Source organism: Schistocerca gregaria, chromosome 3, assembly GCF_023897955.1.
Source record: "Schistocerca gregaria isolate iqSchGreg1 chromosome 3, iqSchGreg1.2, whole genome shotgun sequence".
Lineage (NCBI taxonomy): Eukaryota > Metazoa > Arthropoda > Insecta > Orthoptera > Acrididae > Schistocerca > Schistocerca gregaria.
This window is the reverse complement of record NC_064922.1, coordinates 419,223,613-419,240,820: the sequence shown is the minus strand read 5'-3', so window position 1 is coordinate 419,240,820 and position 17,208 is coordinate 419,223,613. Positions and strand designations below refer to the sequence as shown.

The window sequence follows — 17,208 nt, the reverse complement described above, 5'->3', positions numbered from 1 at the left end:
ACACTCATTCTAATATGACTCTTTTGTATTCTGAAAGTACTCTGTGCTGCAGGAGACATTCTTCCAGAAAGTAATCCCTTATTTTAGATGTGAGTGAAAATGTACATAATTGGTAATAATAATTGGTTGCTCATTTATGTAGCTTCCTAGGATGTTTAGGGCATAACAGTCTTTACTTGCTGTGAACTAAGATGTGCCACATGCATGCCCCATTTGATGTTACTTTGGATCTTCAGGCCCAGTAATTTTTCTCTTTACTACAGACTACAGGTTAACTCTCTCTCTCTCTCTCTCTCTCTCTCTCTCTCTCTCTCTCTCTCTCTCTCTCCCTCTAACTCCCCCCCCCCCCCCCTCCCTCCCATGACAGACCCTACAGGTGACAAAGCATTTGGAGACTAATGTAGCTGTGTTGTGTGTAAATGACATGGTCAGCCATAAATGCTTCAGTTAAGTCAAGGAATATTTCTGCTACTTTTCACTTTACCATCCACAAGTTTTATTTTAGAAAACTATATATACAGTCCTATACCACAGTCTCCACATAGGTGGTTGAAGGTTGTACGAAGCCCAAAGCACTGAAGAAGTGCAATGACCTAATCAGCTATATGCACTCTTTTTTTTATTTATTATTCTACTTCCACATTGTATGTGAAGACAACATCTCATGTTATTTGGTCTCAATAAGATGCTATGCACTTTGATTTTTGAATCATTACCTGAACAACACAATCAGTATTTCTCAAGACAATGAAACTACTCATTACAGTCAACTATTAATAGCTATATTACCATAGCAATAATAAGCCTGTCTGTCATAAATTAGAAATACATTTTTTGGAACACTATCTGCTGAGGCCATGTATATACTGAAATTGATAAGGTGACCAGAATGCACTTATGCCTGTTTCCACTACTTAGAATAAGTGAGATAACATCTATTCCAGATGTTCACCATTGCTCAAACTGCCATTGCAGGCACCAGCTTGTGCACATGATTATAAATTACTATAGCACACATTATATAGTAACAATGTTATGAGAAGAAAAGTTGCTACTCACCATAAAGCAGAAATGCTGAGTCGCAGATAGGCACAACAAAAAGACTCTCACAGTTAAAGCTTTTGGGTATTAGCCTTCATTAATAATAGACATACATGCGCGTGCACACATGCATGCGCGCGCGCACACACACACACACACACACACACACACACACACACACACACACACACGACTGCAGTCTCAGGCAACTGAAACCGCACTGTGAGCAGCAGACTGGAGTAGGTGGTGGTAGGAGGATGTAAGGGACAGGTCTGTTGCAGGGGTATGAGCCATGAGGTAAGGGATTGGGAGAGGTGTTGTGTAAGGATGGACAAGTATATTGTGTAGATTTGGTGGACGGAGGAATACCACGGTGGGAGGGGTGGGAAGGATAGTGGGCAGGATATTTTTCATTTCAGAGCATGATGAGAGGTAATCAAATCCCTGCCGGAGAATGTAATTGAGTTGCTCCAGTCCTGTGTGGTACTGAGTTATGAGGGGAATGCTCCTCTGTGGCCGGATGGTGGGACTCCAGGAGATGGTGAGAGACTGGAAAGATAAGGCACTGGTAATTTGTTTTTGTACAAGGTTGGGAGGATAATTATGGTCAGTGAAGGCTTCAGTGAAACCCTCAGTTTATTATAAAGTAAAATCCATCATATTGTAAACTTAGAAAGTTTAAAACTCTGGGGAGAAAAAACTATAACACCAGTTGGGAAAACTAAGTGTATGTTGTGATTAGTGCCAGAAGCTGGAAACCTAACTCTGCAACATTCCTTAGGAGAGAATGAGAACACTGTCATTAAAGAATGCCTGAAAGGAATGTAAGTCACGATAGCAAAAACAATACAAAGTCAGGTAGAGTATCACTAATCTTAATTGAAACAAATAGTTATTAGGATTTGAGAGTATTCTGGTTGTCCAGCTGTTCCACTGATTGGCCTGTATCATTTGTCGTGAGGGAATAGCAACACAAGATTTTTCAAAAAGTATAGCAAATAGCCTCTGTCAACAATATTGTAGTTAAAGTTAGTAATAATGCACTGCAGACTGTAATGTAGCAAGGCACGTGTATAAAATCCATGTGCCAATTGTAATACTTAAAATGTGGTTTAATAAAATAGCACTATGTCGACAGTATTCTTCAAATGTTTGAAAATATGTACAATTTTATGTCAGCTGGGCAGTGTTTTAAAATATTGAAAAATCATGTGCATCTAATCCAAAGCAATATTCTCAGATCAGAATTACAACTCGTAATTTAGCCACTGAAGAAAAAAGTTTAAAGGCCAATGTGTTGCACTGCCCTTGATAATGTGAGCCCTACAGCTTGTGTTATGTGGATAAACTGCCTCTGAGTCTCTGTTGGTTTCTGGCTTCTGAAGCCACGCTGAAAGTGAGTTAGTATACAATTTTTGTTAATGAATTTTATTGTACTCATATGTTCTAATATATCTTTAAGAAGGAATTTATTTTACATGTACCAGATACAAAAAATCTAATATTTGTGGGGATCATCATGTTACAAAATGCACAAAATAGATTTATAATCCAAAAAAACTGTTTACCAGGTTACTATAAATAAAATGTAAAACATTAATATTCTACAAATGTCTGCTTGTGTCTGTGTATGTGCAGATGGATATGTTTTTGTGTGCGAGTGTATACCTGTCCTTTTTTCCCCCTAAGGTAAGTCTTTCCGCTCCCGGGATTGGAATGACTCCTTACTATCTTTCTTAAAACCCACATCCTTTCATCTTTCCCTCTCCTTCCCTCTTTCCTGAAGAAGCAACCGCTGGTTGCGAAAGCTAGAAATTTTATGTGTGTGTTTGTGTGTTATTTTATTGTGCCTGTCTACCGGCGCTTTAAGACTTACCAAGCGGGAAAGCGCCGGTAGACAGGCACAATAAAATACACATACACACACACACAAAATTTCGAGCTTTCGCAACCGGCAGCTGCTTCGTCAGGAAAGAGGGAAGGAAAAGGAAAGATGAAAGGATGTGGGTTTTAAGGGAGAGGGTAAGGAGTCATTCCAATCCCAGGAGCGGAAAGACTTGCCTTAGGGGAAAAAAAGGATAGGTATATACTCGCACACACACACACGCACACACACACACACACACACACACACACATATCCATCCATACATACACAGACACAAGCAGACATTATCTGGCTAGGGTGAAGGCATGTTTGCGGAGGGGACTTACCAAGTGGGAAAGCGCTGGTAGACAGGCACAATAAAATAAAACACAAACACACACACACAAAATTTCGAGCTTTCGCAACCGGTGGCTGCTTCGTCAGGAAAGAGGGAAGGAAAAGGAAAGATGAAAGGATGTGGGTTTTAAGGGAGAGGGTAAGGAGTCATTCCAATCCCGGGAGTGGAAAGACTTACCTTAGGGGGAAAAAAGGATAGGTATATACTCGCGCAGACACACACACACATATCCATCCATACACACACAGACACAAGCAATTGATGTCTGCTTGTGTCTGTGTATGTATGGATGGATATGTGTGTGTGTGTGTGTGTGTGTGTGTGTGTGTGTGTGTGTGTGTGTGTGTGTGTGTGTGCACGAGTATATACCTATCCTTTTTCCCCCCTAAGGTAAGTCTTTCCGCTCCCGGGATTGGAATGACTCCTTACCCTCCCCTTAAAACCCACATCCTTTCATCTTTCCTTTTCCTTCCCTCTTTCCTGACGAAGCAGCCGCCGGTTGCGAAAGCTCGAAATTTTATGTGTGTGTGTGTTTGTGTGTTATTTTATTGTGCCTGTCTACCAGCGCTATATATATTTATGAAAATATATAGTACAATCACCAACAAACTTTACATATTCACATACACCTTTTCCTTTTACCCAAATGAATACAGACTCATTTACAGATATTTTCCTCCTATTACGTGTATACAAAGACAAAGCAGAGGTTGACATATATGCAGATTTACCAAAGTCTTTACTAGCAAGTTCAGCCATATGGTAGGTACGAAATGCAATAATGTCTCTGTCAACAAAACTTTCAAGTCCAGGAACACTGGGTACTCCTGTACCTCCACGTACAATTGCTATGCTGCCAAGATGCTGTACAGAAGAAACCGTCGCCGTTATAACAGACAGTGTACAAAACCATCGAGAACATTGAATTTGCTACAACAGCTGGAGACAAGAAGAATCGTATACCAGTGAAGTGTGTCGTTGCTCAAGCCTTGTTGGACGGACCTTCTGTTTTCTGTAGTTGTCGTCTTAATTTTAGTTTAGATATTAATGATTCTTTCAGTCATGGTAATGGATGGTTAACTGTAGCAATTGTACATGGAGGTACAGGAGTACCCAATGTTCCTGGACTTGAAAGTTTTGTTGACAGAGACATTATTGCATTTTGTACCTACTATATGGCCGAACTTGCTAATAAAGACTTTGTCTTTGTCTTTGTCTTTGTATACACGTAATAGGAGGAAAATATCTGTAATGAGTCTGTATATATATAGACACACACAGAGGGTGTTTCAAAAATGACCGGTATATTTGAAACGACAATAAAAACTAAACAAGCAGCAATAGAAATACACCATTTGTTGCAATATGCTTGGGACAACAGTACATTTTCAGGCAGACAAACTTTCGAAATTACAGTAGTTACAATTGTCAACAACAGATGGTGCTGCGGTCTGGGAGTACAATATTTTCCACATATCCACCATGCGTAGCAATAATATGGCGTAGTCTCTGAATGAAATTACCCGAAACCTTTGACAACGTGTCTGGCGGAATGGCTTCACATGCAGATGAGATGTACTGCTTCAGCTGTTCAATTGTTTCTGGATTCTGGCGGTACACCTGGTCTTTCAAGTGTCCCCACAGAAACAATATATATATATTCGTCAGGAAAGAGGGAAGGTCAGTGAATACATTGCACACAGTAGCACCCGTACCATCGGAATCTTCCCCCAATCCAATTTTCACTGAACTGCACTGGTAGAAACAGTCCCTCCAGTGCATCATCAATTTCTCCAACCCCTTACCACATTCTGCGCTACTGTCTACCCTGTGCCACAACATTTCTACTGACTTATTTCTTGTGACTAATAACAAAATTTATCCACATTTTGCATTGCTTCTGAAAGCTAACTAATTTTACTCTCCTACCTGCCAGTAATTTCCAGTGCATCCTTGTTTCACATGGCTACCGTGCCTCTGAGCTGGCATGTTTTGCTCTCCTTCAACACCTGTCTGCAAAAGCAGCCACACACAAACAGACAGTATTATCAGGGTAGGTAATTATATGCTGCAGGGCACAGTATTGTACTCTGAAATTACTTTTTATTGCAAAATTGAAGACTGTATATAGTGCTGTATTAGAAGAATAATGATAAGTAGTCCAGTGAATGTGTTTGTACTAGTGGTTTACAAACATACACTGATAGTTCACCTAAGGGCAAAAATTTTTTGTAAGCTATGGACATTCTGTGATGCTAGGAATTTTTAGTATTGCTGTATACTATGAGATGCATTAATGTAATTTTATTAGATTTTTTTGTTTGTAACTTAAGTTACTTGTACATATTTTCTGAAGTGGAAAGTGCAGTTGTGAATACAAGGTAAAAAAAGCTTAACTTTACTCTCATTTACAAAATATAATTAATTCTGCTATATTTTTAACTCTTCATCATTTTAGGCCCTTGAACTCCTCACACCGCATGTATCCATGAATGCAGAAGCACGAGCTTGCTGCCATGCTCGAAGAGCAGCAGCTTTATGTCGCCTTGGGCTGCTCCCACAGGGATTGGCTGACCTAGAGGCTGCATTACAACTACAACCAGAAAATGAAAAGCTGTGGAATGATATGAAACTTGTCAAGAAATCAATTGAATCTCAGACACAAGAGACATCTTCAGATAATGATTAATCATAATGTCCACAACACTGATCACATTAGGGATGATTATGCTATTTTGTTAAGGTTAGTTACTTTATGGAGACTTAATCCTGAATTAAACCTGATAAGTATTAATTTGCAATAGTACAATACCATATTAAAAATGAGGGCACAAATCAACATAAAGGATAACTGAAGTTAATTTTTGTGATAGGGAGGTTGTAAATTTAGCAGGTGGCAACAGGTACTAATGAAGCAAAGCCTGATATACTGACTAGCTTTTGATATCAAACATTTCCTCATCTAGTAATGAAGAGAAAACAGTTGGAGAAACAAGTCAATCCAGGGGGTAAAGAAACTCACTCAGCTTAAAGGAAACACACGAGTTCAAAGTGGAAATCAGTGATGAAATCCTAGCAGCAGATAATATTTTGAAACTTGAGGAATTAAAACTGTAGAGAGGACTGTGAGTCAAGTCAAGTATTAGAGAATGACAGATTAAAATAAAACAATACACAAGACAATAATGGACAATGATGTAAAGAAAGGAAAGAATAATCAAATGATGAATAAGTAGTATGTAAGAGATAAAAGAAAAAAAATAAAGCCGAGCAGAGAATCAGAGGATACATTTTAATGTAGCACATGCCTAGATACCATAACCCTGCTGGACTGTCACACCATGCAGATTTAGTCTTTCTTCGGTCACTGTACATCATTTAAGATGACTGCCAGGATGGTTCCTTTGAAATAATGTGGCTGATTTCCTGCCTGATCATCATGCAATTTGAATGTGTTCTTCATCTCTTAATGACCACATTACCAATTAGATTAAATCTTAATTTTCCTCCTTACCTCTTCCCCTCTATTTTCAGTATGTCCTATTTTTGTGACTTGCTGAGAGTCACGTCCATATTTCTCATACTTCAATAAGTAATGCTATTGTCAGTCCAAAGATTATTTTGAATACCACAATGCTTTATTAGTCATGGTCCTGTTGGAGGTAGTGTACAGTTGCCTTCCTCCAACCTTTGAACTGGTTTACCCATCCAGTTACAGGGGTATGTACAGTTTAATGCGGATTCCGAACCATGGTGCAACTTGGCATTTTTCACATCAAAAAACATTTCCAGATGTAAAAGAAGTGATAAGTGACAGATAAAAGTCCTAGGATTGACCGGCAATCAAACCCAAGACCTTTCAGTCTGTAGTCAGCACTTAGCCACACTCATACCTCAGTCAATTTAATTTAATCATCATTCCAGTAGTGCTATACTTCAGCAATTCCTATTAACATATTGTATATCTCTTCATTACTTAAAATTCTCCTTCCTCTTCCCTTCTTAGAGAAGGTTTGCTCTAAAAGCTTGAGTTGCATACATATATGATCTGCTTCCCCCATTGTAATGGTAAGTTTCAGGAGAATTAGTGGTTTTTCCTGTGTTCATAATTTCCTTAAAACCACTGCCTCTAATAGAGGTATGATTTACTGTCCAATCATCATAGAGGTGTCATAATAGCATAGTATGGCATAACCATAGGAAAGAATTAGCCCCAACCATGTTTGTAGAATTGCCTCATATTCAATAAATCCTTATAAAATGTAAATTAAGATGACTGAATGGAATATTATCCCTACCCCTTCAAAATGAAAGTCCAGCACATATTAAGAAGTACTAAATAGAGTAAGAGTGAATGTCATAATGAGTGTAAAAAAATTGAGCTAGGCCATTTTAAAAGCTAATTTTGGGCCAGAGAACAACAGTCTGAAACTTTTATTTACTTGAACATATTAGCAGTCAGAAACTAAAATTGACTGCTAGCCACCAATCAGTGCACACATACCCCATTCACTTTTAATTTTCTTAATTAAATTTGCTTCAGCGATAGCAGTGAAAACTCCATTGTGAACTGAGTGTTAGCATGGAAGTTGTCACATGTTTTATCAAGTCATCAAGTCATTGCCCATGAAGCCTGCTAACAAAACTATTGGCCACATGTCTGTATCATACCACAGATTTGGGAGATGGAATCTCCTGCATGCAGGATTGTACTGCCATGTCACATACTTTGAGTGAGGAAATGGAGTTGTTTGCAGCAAGATTACAGTCTTCAAGGACAGCACAACAACAAACATCTGGAGCCCCACAGACTGTCAACATGGTGACCATTGTTGTGATTTTCCTTGAAGCGACAGCTGAGAGAGGTGTGCCAACAATGGTACACCCAGTGACAGCACTGGGCACGGGAGTGGCACCATGTCCCAGCTCAGTGTGCAGCACCACAATGAATAGATCCATGTGTGGAGGGTCTGAGGAGAATGAGCATTACCAGATTGCATTTGTCTTCAACATATGGGCTCAGCACCTGGCTTGAAATGATGGGGCACAATTAGATATACAGCACCATCACCTCGGGTTATCATGGTCAATACTTTGGACAGTAGGTGTTAAACATTTCTGACATATTCAGTCCAGTCTTTTAGGTGTCATGTCTTTGAGGTCTGTGTTTTGTTACCATTCACCAAGGTAATGTGGAACCTCATGTTGTGTGTGCCATCCTAACCTACTTCGATACACAGGTTGTCTTATTGTTGCTCTTGCGAGCCATTCTCCAGATCTCTTACCCACTATTAACTTATGGTTATGGGTTGCTAAAACGGTCCTCACATGAGATGAGGCAGCTAACAGTACACAGTACAAACTGATTAATGTGATTCACACACTTCAGCAGTTGTTGTTGGCTTTATTTGTCTCACAAGCCACAGTTTCTGTCAAAACTGGGCAAGCATATAATAACTACATCAACTCTGTCAGCAATTTTTGAAGAAGAGTGGAGAAAATAATGACAAAGATTCTCGACTCACTGATGGCTTGAACAGCAAATTGAAGGTAGAGGAACACTACATTATGCTGTACAGCAGTGTGAGATACATACTAGTAGAAGATTTCAAGATCGAGTTTTGTTTTTTAATTTGATTTGAGTGCTAGTTCTGCAGGGTTCGCAGGAGAGCTTCTGTAAAGTTTGGAGGGTAGGAGACGAGGTACTGGCAGAAGTAAAGCTGTGAGGCCAGGGCATGAGTCGTGCTTGGGTAGCTCAGATGGTACAGCACTTGCCCACAGAAGGCAAAGGTCCTGAGTTTGAGTCTTGGTCCGGCACACAGTTTTAATCTGCCTGGAGGTTTCTTTATTTTTTGCTCCACAGTATATTGGAATGTGGAATTCCATGCTGTGTTGTCATCAGCTTCTTGTCTGTGTGCATTTTCATGTCCTTTCTTAGGATGCTTAAGAGACTGAGATCCGACAACTTGTCAGACACTGCGATGAAATCTGGTATAACACTGAGGCAACATGTAATGTCATAACCTGTATCTGCCATTCAAGCTCTGTTCAACATTATGTCTAACCAGGGTAGAGCCTTTGTTATGGTCAGTGATTGTAGCTGTGTATACTAACTTTCACAGCATGTATACCCACAAACCACCTACAAATGTAATCATCTATTCTTCCTGTCATGTTGTATACATGCAATAAGTAAAATTTTGTTATTTGCTATACTTCCTGCTGTTGCAGTTTAAATGGCCAGGAGTATAGTTTTATGATGTGGATTTCAAAAATGTTCATAGTCCAAAAAAAATATTGTCAAACAGCTACTAGGACTCTTTAGGTGTTCAGGTGAATCTTGTAATAGTGGTGTTTTTCTGATGCAAGGCCACCTGCTTTCAAAATTACAATGTCCCAACTCCCACAGTTAGCTCTTGTTTGGTACAGTTAGATGAACACGTGCCTCTTACCAGCAGGCCTTACCACCTACAAATGTAATCATCTATTCTTCCTGTCATGTTGTATACATGCAATAAGTAAAATTTTGTTATTTGCTATACTTCCTGCTGTTGCAGTTTAAATGGCCAGGAGTATAGTTTTATGATGTGGATTTCAAAAATGTTCATAGTCCAAAAAAAAATATTGTCAAACAGCTACTAGGACTCTTTAGGTGTTCAGGTGAATCTTGTAATAGTGGTGTTTTTCTGATGCAAGGCCACCTGCTTTCAAAATTACAATGTCCCAACTCCCACAGTTAGCTCTTGTTTGGTACAGTTAGATGAACACGTGCCTCTTACCAGCAGGCCTTACAATCTCAGAAATCCAGTTCAGGATGAGACATCATAGGTTGGTAGTATACCTCATGATTGTCCGTCCCATAAAAATTGTGAAGCGTACTAGCAAGAAGACACCAAAGAAAAGGACTCTAAAAGTTCTACATGCAGCTTACATACTAGTCGGTTTATACGCTATGGCTGCACAGCAAAATAGCTGCAACTGTACTGGACTCATGCCACCCGCGACCCAGGTTCGATACTATCTCCATCTAACTTTTTATTTGGTTTTTTAGTTGTTTTAACGATTATAACAACTTTTTAATAAAGTTGATGACCTAATATACTATCAGCCAAATCATAAAGACTTTTATTTTACTTATGAAATTATTATTACAGCAGTTTGACATAATATATGAATTACAATTATTATTTTCTTTTTAAAAAGCTGGTTAATTTCAAATGCACTTTTAATTAGGTAAACTAAAACTTTAATTTCTATTGATATTAAAATGTTATTACAGATTTTATGATATTATAAGCTGTGGAGAGATTAAAAATATTCAGAAACTGGTTTCTGTGTAGACGAGTAGAGCATAACTGCTGTCTTATTGTACAGACAAACAGGCAGATGGCCAGAAAGTGTCAAGACCCTCTCAGAATTAATCACCACTACAGTTCAATATATACACTTGTACCTACTCTCTCTCCTCTAGAAACTCGAAAAAACGTGCCAGTTCATTCTTCACTTTTGCAAGGATGGGAGCCTTCTGTACTGTGAAATATTATGAGAATTTTTAAAATGTTTCAAATTAAAAATGTGTGTTAATGAAGACATTGTAAAAGTATGAGAAGCTGCAGATGAAATGAGTCAAGATTCATTATATGGTGAAATGTTGAAAGCAAGGTTAAAAGATGCAATCATTTATTATTTACCATAAATACGAGGTGCATCCAGGAAGTACATTTCCTCTTGTTGTTTCCTTTAAAACAAACATTTTTAGCTGGGAAAAGTGTGCATGCACAGCAAATCTATGACATGACAATCAAATGCCAGCCAGAGAGGTCCCGCCCAGTGACAGTACCATGACAGCAGTGCTTCGAAATGACATATCTTTTTCATTCTCCCACCACCTGCAAAGTTTGGCCAGTGATAAGATTCCTTAATGCACAAAACATAGTGTCCCTCAAAATTCATTATCAGCTCTGTCAGGTCTATGGGCAGAACATTGTGAGTTGACAGGTAGTGTGTCATTGGTGTAGGCTTTTTTCCGAAGGTCATCAAAGTGTCCATGACGAAGAAAGCAGTGGGTGACCATCTATCTACACGTACATCCATACTCCGCAAGCCACCTGGCAGTGTGTTGCGAAGGGTACCTTGAGTACCTCTATCAGTTCTCCCTTCTATTCCAGTCTCGTATTGTTCGTGGAAAGAAGGTTTGTCGGTATGCTTCTGTGTCGGCTCTAATCTCTCTGATTTTATCCTCATGGTCTCTTCGCGAGATATACGTAGGAGGAAGCAATATACTGTTTGACTCTTTGGTGAAGGTATGTTCTCGAAACTTCAACAAAAGCCCGTACCAAGCTACTGAGCGTCTCTCCTGCAGTCTTCCACTGGAGTTTATCTATCATCTCCCTAACGCTTTCGCAATTACTAAATGATCCTGTAACGAAGCGCGCTGCTCTCCTTTGGATCTTCTCTATCTCTTCTATCAACCCTATCTGGTAAGGATCCCACGTTGCTGAGCAGTATTCAAGCAGTGGGCGAATAAGCATACTGTAACCTACTTCCTTTGTTTTCGGATTGCATTTCCTTAGTATTTTTCCAATGAATCTCAGTCTGGCATCTGCTTTACCAACGATCAACTTTATATGATCATTCCATTTTAAATCACTCGTAATGCGTGCTCCCAGATAATTCATGGAATTAACTGCTTCCAGTTGCTGACTTGCTATATTGTAGCTAAATGGTAAGGGATCTATCTTTCTATGTATTCGCAGCACATTACACTTGTCTACATTGAGATTCAATTGCCATTCCCTGTGCCATGTGTCAATTCGCTGCAGATCCTCCTGCATTTCAGTACAATTTTCCAATGTTACAACCTCTCAATGTTCCACAGCATCATCCGCAAAAAGCCTCAGTGAACTTCCGACGTCATCCACAAGGTCATTTATGTATATTGTCAACAGCAACGGTCTTATGACACCCCTGCGGCACACCTGAAATCACTCTTACTTCGGAAGACTTGTCTCCATTGAGAATGACATGCTGCGTTTTGTTATCTAGGAACTCTTCAATCCAGTCACACAATTGGTCTTATAGCCCATATGCTCTTACTTTGTTCATTAAACTACTGTGGGGAACTGTATCGAATGCCTTGTGGAAGTCAAGAAACACGGCAGCTACCTGTGAACCCGTGTCTATGGCCCTCTGAGTCTCGTGGACGAATAGCGCGAGCTGGGTTTGCCATGACCGTCTTTTTCGAAACCCATGCTGATTCCTACAGAGTAGATTTCTAGTCTCCAGAAAAGTCATGATACTCAAACATAATACGTGTTCCAAAATTCTGCAACTGATCAACGTTAGAGATATATGTCTATAGCTCTGCACATCTGTTCGAATTCCCTTCTTGAAAACGGGGATGACCTGTGCCCTTTTCCAATCCTTTGGAATGCTACGCTCTTATAGAGACCTATGGTACACCGCTGCAAGAAGGGGGAAAAGTTCCTTCATACTCTGTGTAAAATGGAACTGGTGTCCCATCCCTCGTCAATGATCACCTGGTTGAGCTGGTGTGGCAGCACACACTGGATAACTGTTGCTTCATGATTGCAGAGCTCAGCAGCCATTTTCTGCAAATATCATGATTATTGTTGCATGAAACTGTCACTAAGCACCTTCTGTTTAAGAAATTGTGTGCCAGGTGAATGCCAAAAAACCTGACATGCATGCACAAGACAAAACACTTTGGAACAGAACTGACATTTCTGCAGCAGCATCATGACGATGGCGATGATTTACTTGACAGGATCATTGTGGGCAATGAGAAGTGGATTTCTCACATGACCCCAGAAACCAAGGAGCAGTCAATGCAGTGGTATCACAGTGGACCTCTGGTCAAGCTGAAATTCAAACAGACTGTGTCAGTGCCAAAAGTGATATGCATGGTGTTCTGTGACAGGAAAGGCATTCTGCTTTTTGATGTCCTGCCCATAGGTGAAACAGTAACTGCTGACTGTTACTGTGAAACAGTGCAGAAACTGTGGTATGCCATTCGGAACGAGAGGCATGGAATGCTTACTGCAGGTGTTATGCTGTTCCATGCCAATGTTTGTCCCCATGCGTTTTGGCGCACAGCATCTGGTTTGCAGAAGTTTGGCTGGAAGCTGTTTGATAATCCAGCACACAGTCCTGATCTTGTTCCCAGCAATTTCCATCTTTTGTGCACATCAAGATATTCCTGCTCTCCAGCCAGTGTTTCGACAATGATGAAGACCTGAAGACGATGATCGTAGACTGGTTCCATTCACAGGTGGCAGACTTCTATGACACAGAAAGACAAAAGTTGATCCCAGAGTATGATAAGTGTCTCAATTTTTTTGGTGACTATGTCGAAAAATAGCTCATACTTTGTTGTAGCTATTACAAATAAAGTTTTTCTTGTAACTGTGTTGTCACTGTTTTTTTTTTAAAAAAAATAGGGTGGCTTACTTTTCAAATGGGCCTCATGAAATAAAATTCTTTATTAATCGATAATATGTTAAATCATGAACTTTTTAAAAAAGTTGACATACCTTTTAAAACAATTTTTAAAAAAATACAATAAAAAGTTACCTAAAGGTTGGGTCTAACTTGGATAGCCCACATGGCAAGTGAGTCAGCTTAAAGCACAGCCATTTCAATGTGCTTCTGTAGTGTAAAAATTTAGGGCCCTTTTTCTTGGAATCTTCTGGGTAGTGTGGTTTACAACTTTTGTGGGTGGATATCCTTGAGGTGTAGTACTAGCTTCCAAAACCTCATCCCGAACTGAAGTTCTGAGACCATAAGGTCCCCTGGTTAAACACCTCCCCTAACTAAATAACCTAAACTGAAAGTTATAAACTAGCTATAATAGCTGAAAATCTACTGGTTATTTTCTATCTTTTTTTTCACCCTTACTGGCAATGGAATTTGTAATGAAACAATTCTATACACACATACTGTTTCTTCTTTTTCTGTGGTCCTGTAACTTACATATGTACATAGTTCCAAATTTTCTGCTATGTCACACTGTCTGATGTAATTATGATAACTATGCTGACACTTAGTAAACTAAATTAATGTGCTTAGTATTATGTATGAAGAATTGAAAAGACAGATTATTTATATTCAAAGATAAATTATCCTGTTAAAAATTAAATTGTAAAAGCAAAACATGCATGTTTTGTAATACTTTTTGTAATTTAATAACATCTGCTGAAGACCACAAAGTATAGATGAGTGCAAGACACTGTATAGTTGTCTTCCACCAATGAATCAGAACAGACTCATGTGATGAGACTGGACTAAAAGCTTCAGTCAACCTAAACTATTGTGTAACAAATATTAGTCACATCGACATCTGACGAGTGAGCATATGCCTGCTGCTTCTAAGAGCCCAAGAGCTTCTGACAACAATTTCTCCACCTTATCACTCATACTGAAATGTCAGCATTGTTAATACTGATGGTAGGACCACCTTCATGTTTATAAGCCTGGACCACTCACATAAATTAGCTTTCAGTAGATCAATGTACAGTACTTAGATTTTGTATTTAAAAGGTATCAGAAACTGATCTATGATAAAATTGGAAAGTGCTTTTTTTGTTTGTTTGTTTATGTGTGTGTGTGAGTGTGTGTGTGTGAGTGTGTGTGTGTGATACTATTGTTTGTTTGAAGGGTTTCATTAAATTCTGTTAAGTGTTGTCATTAAATTCTATTAAGTGTTGTCAGCTAATTTATATTGTATACAGTTTCATAGCTGTCAGCATTTTAGGTTAATAGAATTAGATTCATTAATAAAGATGGCATCTCATTGTAGCCCAATCTTATTATGGTGTCATACAGCTAAAACAGATTACAAGATTAGTGCTGAGCTACTTTAAATATTGAATAGTTTAAACTTAAAAGAGTTGTAAAATACATCGTATACTACAGGATCAACTGTAGAAAAATTCCACAGAAGTAACTGATGAGTTTAATGAATTGATTTTGAGATTAGTTCAATTCTACATCTATTTTCTGCAAATCGCTCTACATTGTGTGGCAGAGGATACAAGATGTCCTATTTTGCTTGTAAACAGAATGAAAGAAGAAAGATTATCCATACCCTGTTGATAAATCTCTTAACTTTTCCCTCGTGATCATAAAGCAAAGTATAAGTTCATAGAAATAATGTTCCTTAACTTGCCCTTGGATCATGGTTTCTCAGAATTTTGAGGGTAAGTCTTCAGTGATGCACAGGACTTCCTTGTAGTATCTCCTAATGAAGTTTGTTCCGCATTTATGACTCTCCCGCAGCAACTAAATAGTTATATCTTTGACATAGACTGCAGCTTTTCTTTATATCCTCTCCATCTCTCTGGACAAAGGCGTCTGGATACTTAATGACTGTGATTGATTCCAGTTATTGATTGTTGATTGTGCAGTCAAATAATATCTCATCTTCTCTGTTTATTTCAAAATATATACTTTTCATATACATCCATAGTCAGCTGGCATCATTTGAACCAAGTGATGATCCTCCCTAAATCATTCTGCATTTTGTAATGACTTTCTAATAATGGGACTTCCTTATATCATATGCAAACTGCTGCAGAAATATAAAACTTTGACATATTATACAACCGTTTTTCCTCTAAGCTATCAAACATGGTACAAAACTCCAGAATGAGATTTTCAGTCTGCAGCATAGTGTGCACTGATATGAAACTTCCTGGAAGATTAAAACTGTGTGCCAGACCGCTACCCAAGCACGACTCACAACCCATCCGCACAGCTTCAATTCTGCCAGAACTTCCTCGTCTCCCACCTTCCAAACTTCACAGAAGCTCTTAAGCTCTTCTGCGAAACTTGCAGAACTGGCACTCCTGGAAGAAAGAATATCTAGATTGGATTAGATTAGATTAGTTTTTCGTTCCATAGATCCATGCTTAGGAGATCCTCGTGGATGTGGAACATGTCCCGTTATTTTTTTTTTAACTGAAATAACAATACTAATAGTATGAGTATATACAATACGTCAATTTTTAAGCTGAAACAACAATACTAATAGGATGAGTATATACAATACATCATTTGTTTCTATTAAAAAATTCGCCAATGGCGCAGAAGGAGTTGGCTACTAGTAAGTCTTTCAGGCTCCTTTTAAACTGATCTTTATTTGTAACTAAATTTTGTATGTTTGCTGGCAAATTATTGAAGATGAGTGTTTTGAGTAGTGGACCCCTTTTTGAACTAAAGTAAGTGCTTTTAAGTCCTTGTGCAAATCATTTTTGTTCCTGGTATCGTATGTATGAACTGAGCTGTTTGTTGGAAAAAGAGGACAAATTTCATTAAGGAGTAAATATACTGAGAGGCAGTAGTTAGCATACCCAGTTCTTTGAAGAGGTTTCTACAGGACGACCGTGAATTTACTCCAAAAATAATACGTATTACACGCTTTTGGACTCTGAAAACTTTTGTTTGACTTGAAGAGTTACCCCAAAATATTATACCATATGACATTATGGAATGAAAGTAGGCAAAGTATGCAAGCTTTTTCATTTTTATGTCGCCTATGCCTGCTAACACTCGAATTGCAAATACAGATTTGTTAAGGTGTTTCTGCAGTTTTGTGGTGTGCTCCTCCCAGCTGAATTTATTATCAAGTTGTAATCCCAGGAATTTAAGACTGTCAACCTCTTCTATCTGCTCTTCTTCATGCTTTATGCATATGCTGGGTGGAAACCTCTTACAGGTTCTGAATTGCATATAGTGAGTCTTTTTGAAGTTTAAGGTCAGTGAGTTGGCTTTAAACCATTTATTAATATCCATAAAAATATCATTAGCAGATCTGTCTACAACTACACTCGACATACTACACTCCTGGAAATTGAAATAAGAACACCATGAATTCATTGTCCCAGGAAGGGGAAACTTTATTGACACATTCCTGGGGTCAGATA

At 38.7% G+C, this 17,208-nt stretch overlaps 1 protein-coding gene across 2 annotated transcripts in view; it reads left to right on the top strand.

Moving 5' to 3' along the window:
- LOC126356222 (dynein axonemal assembly factor 4-like) overlaps positions 1 to 7,717 on the top strand; it is a 104,721-nt gene extending 97,004 nt beyond the window's left edge. For both annotated transcript variants that reach the window (XM_050007040.1, XM_050007039.1), the window contains exon 7: positions 5,724 to 7,717. In XM_050007040.1, coding sequence (XP_049862997.1) covers positions 5,724 to 5,954 — 231 coding nt within the window. In that variant the 3' untranslated portion in view covers positions 5,955 to 7,717. The remainder of the gene's footprint in view (positions 1 to 5,723) is intronic.
- Positions 7,718 to 17,208: the final 9,491 nt, after the last annotated feature.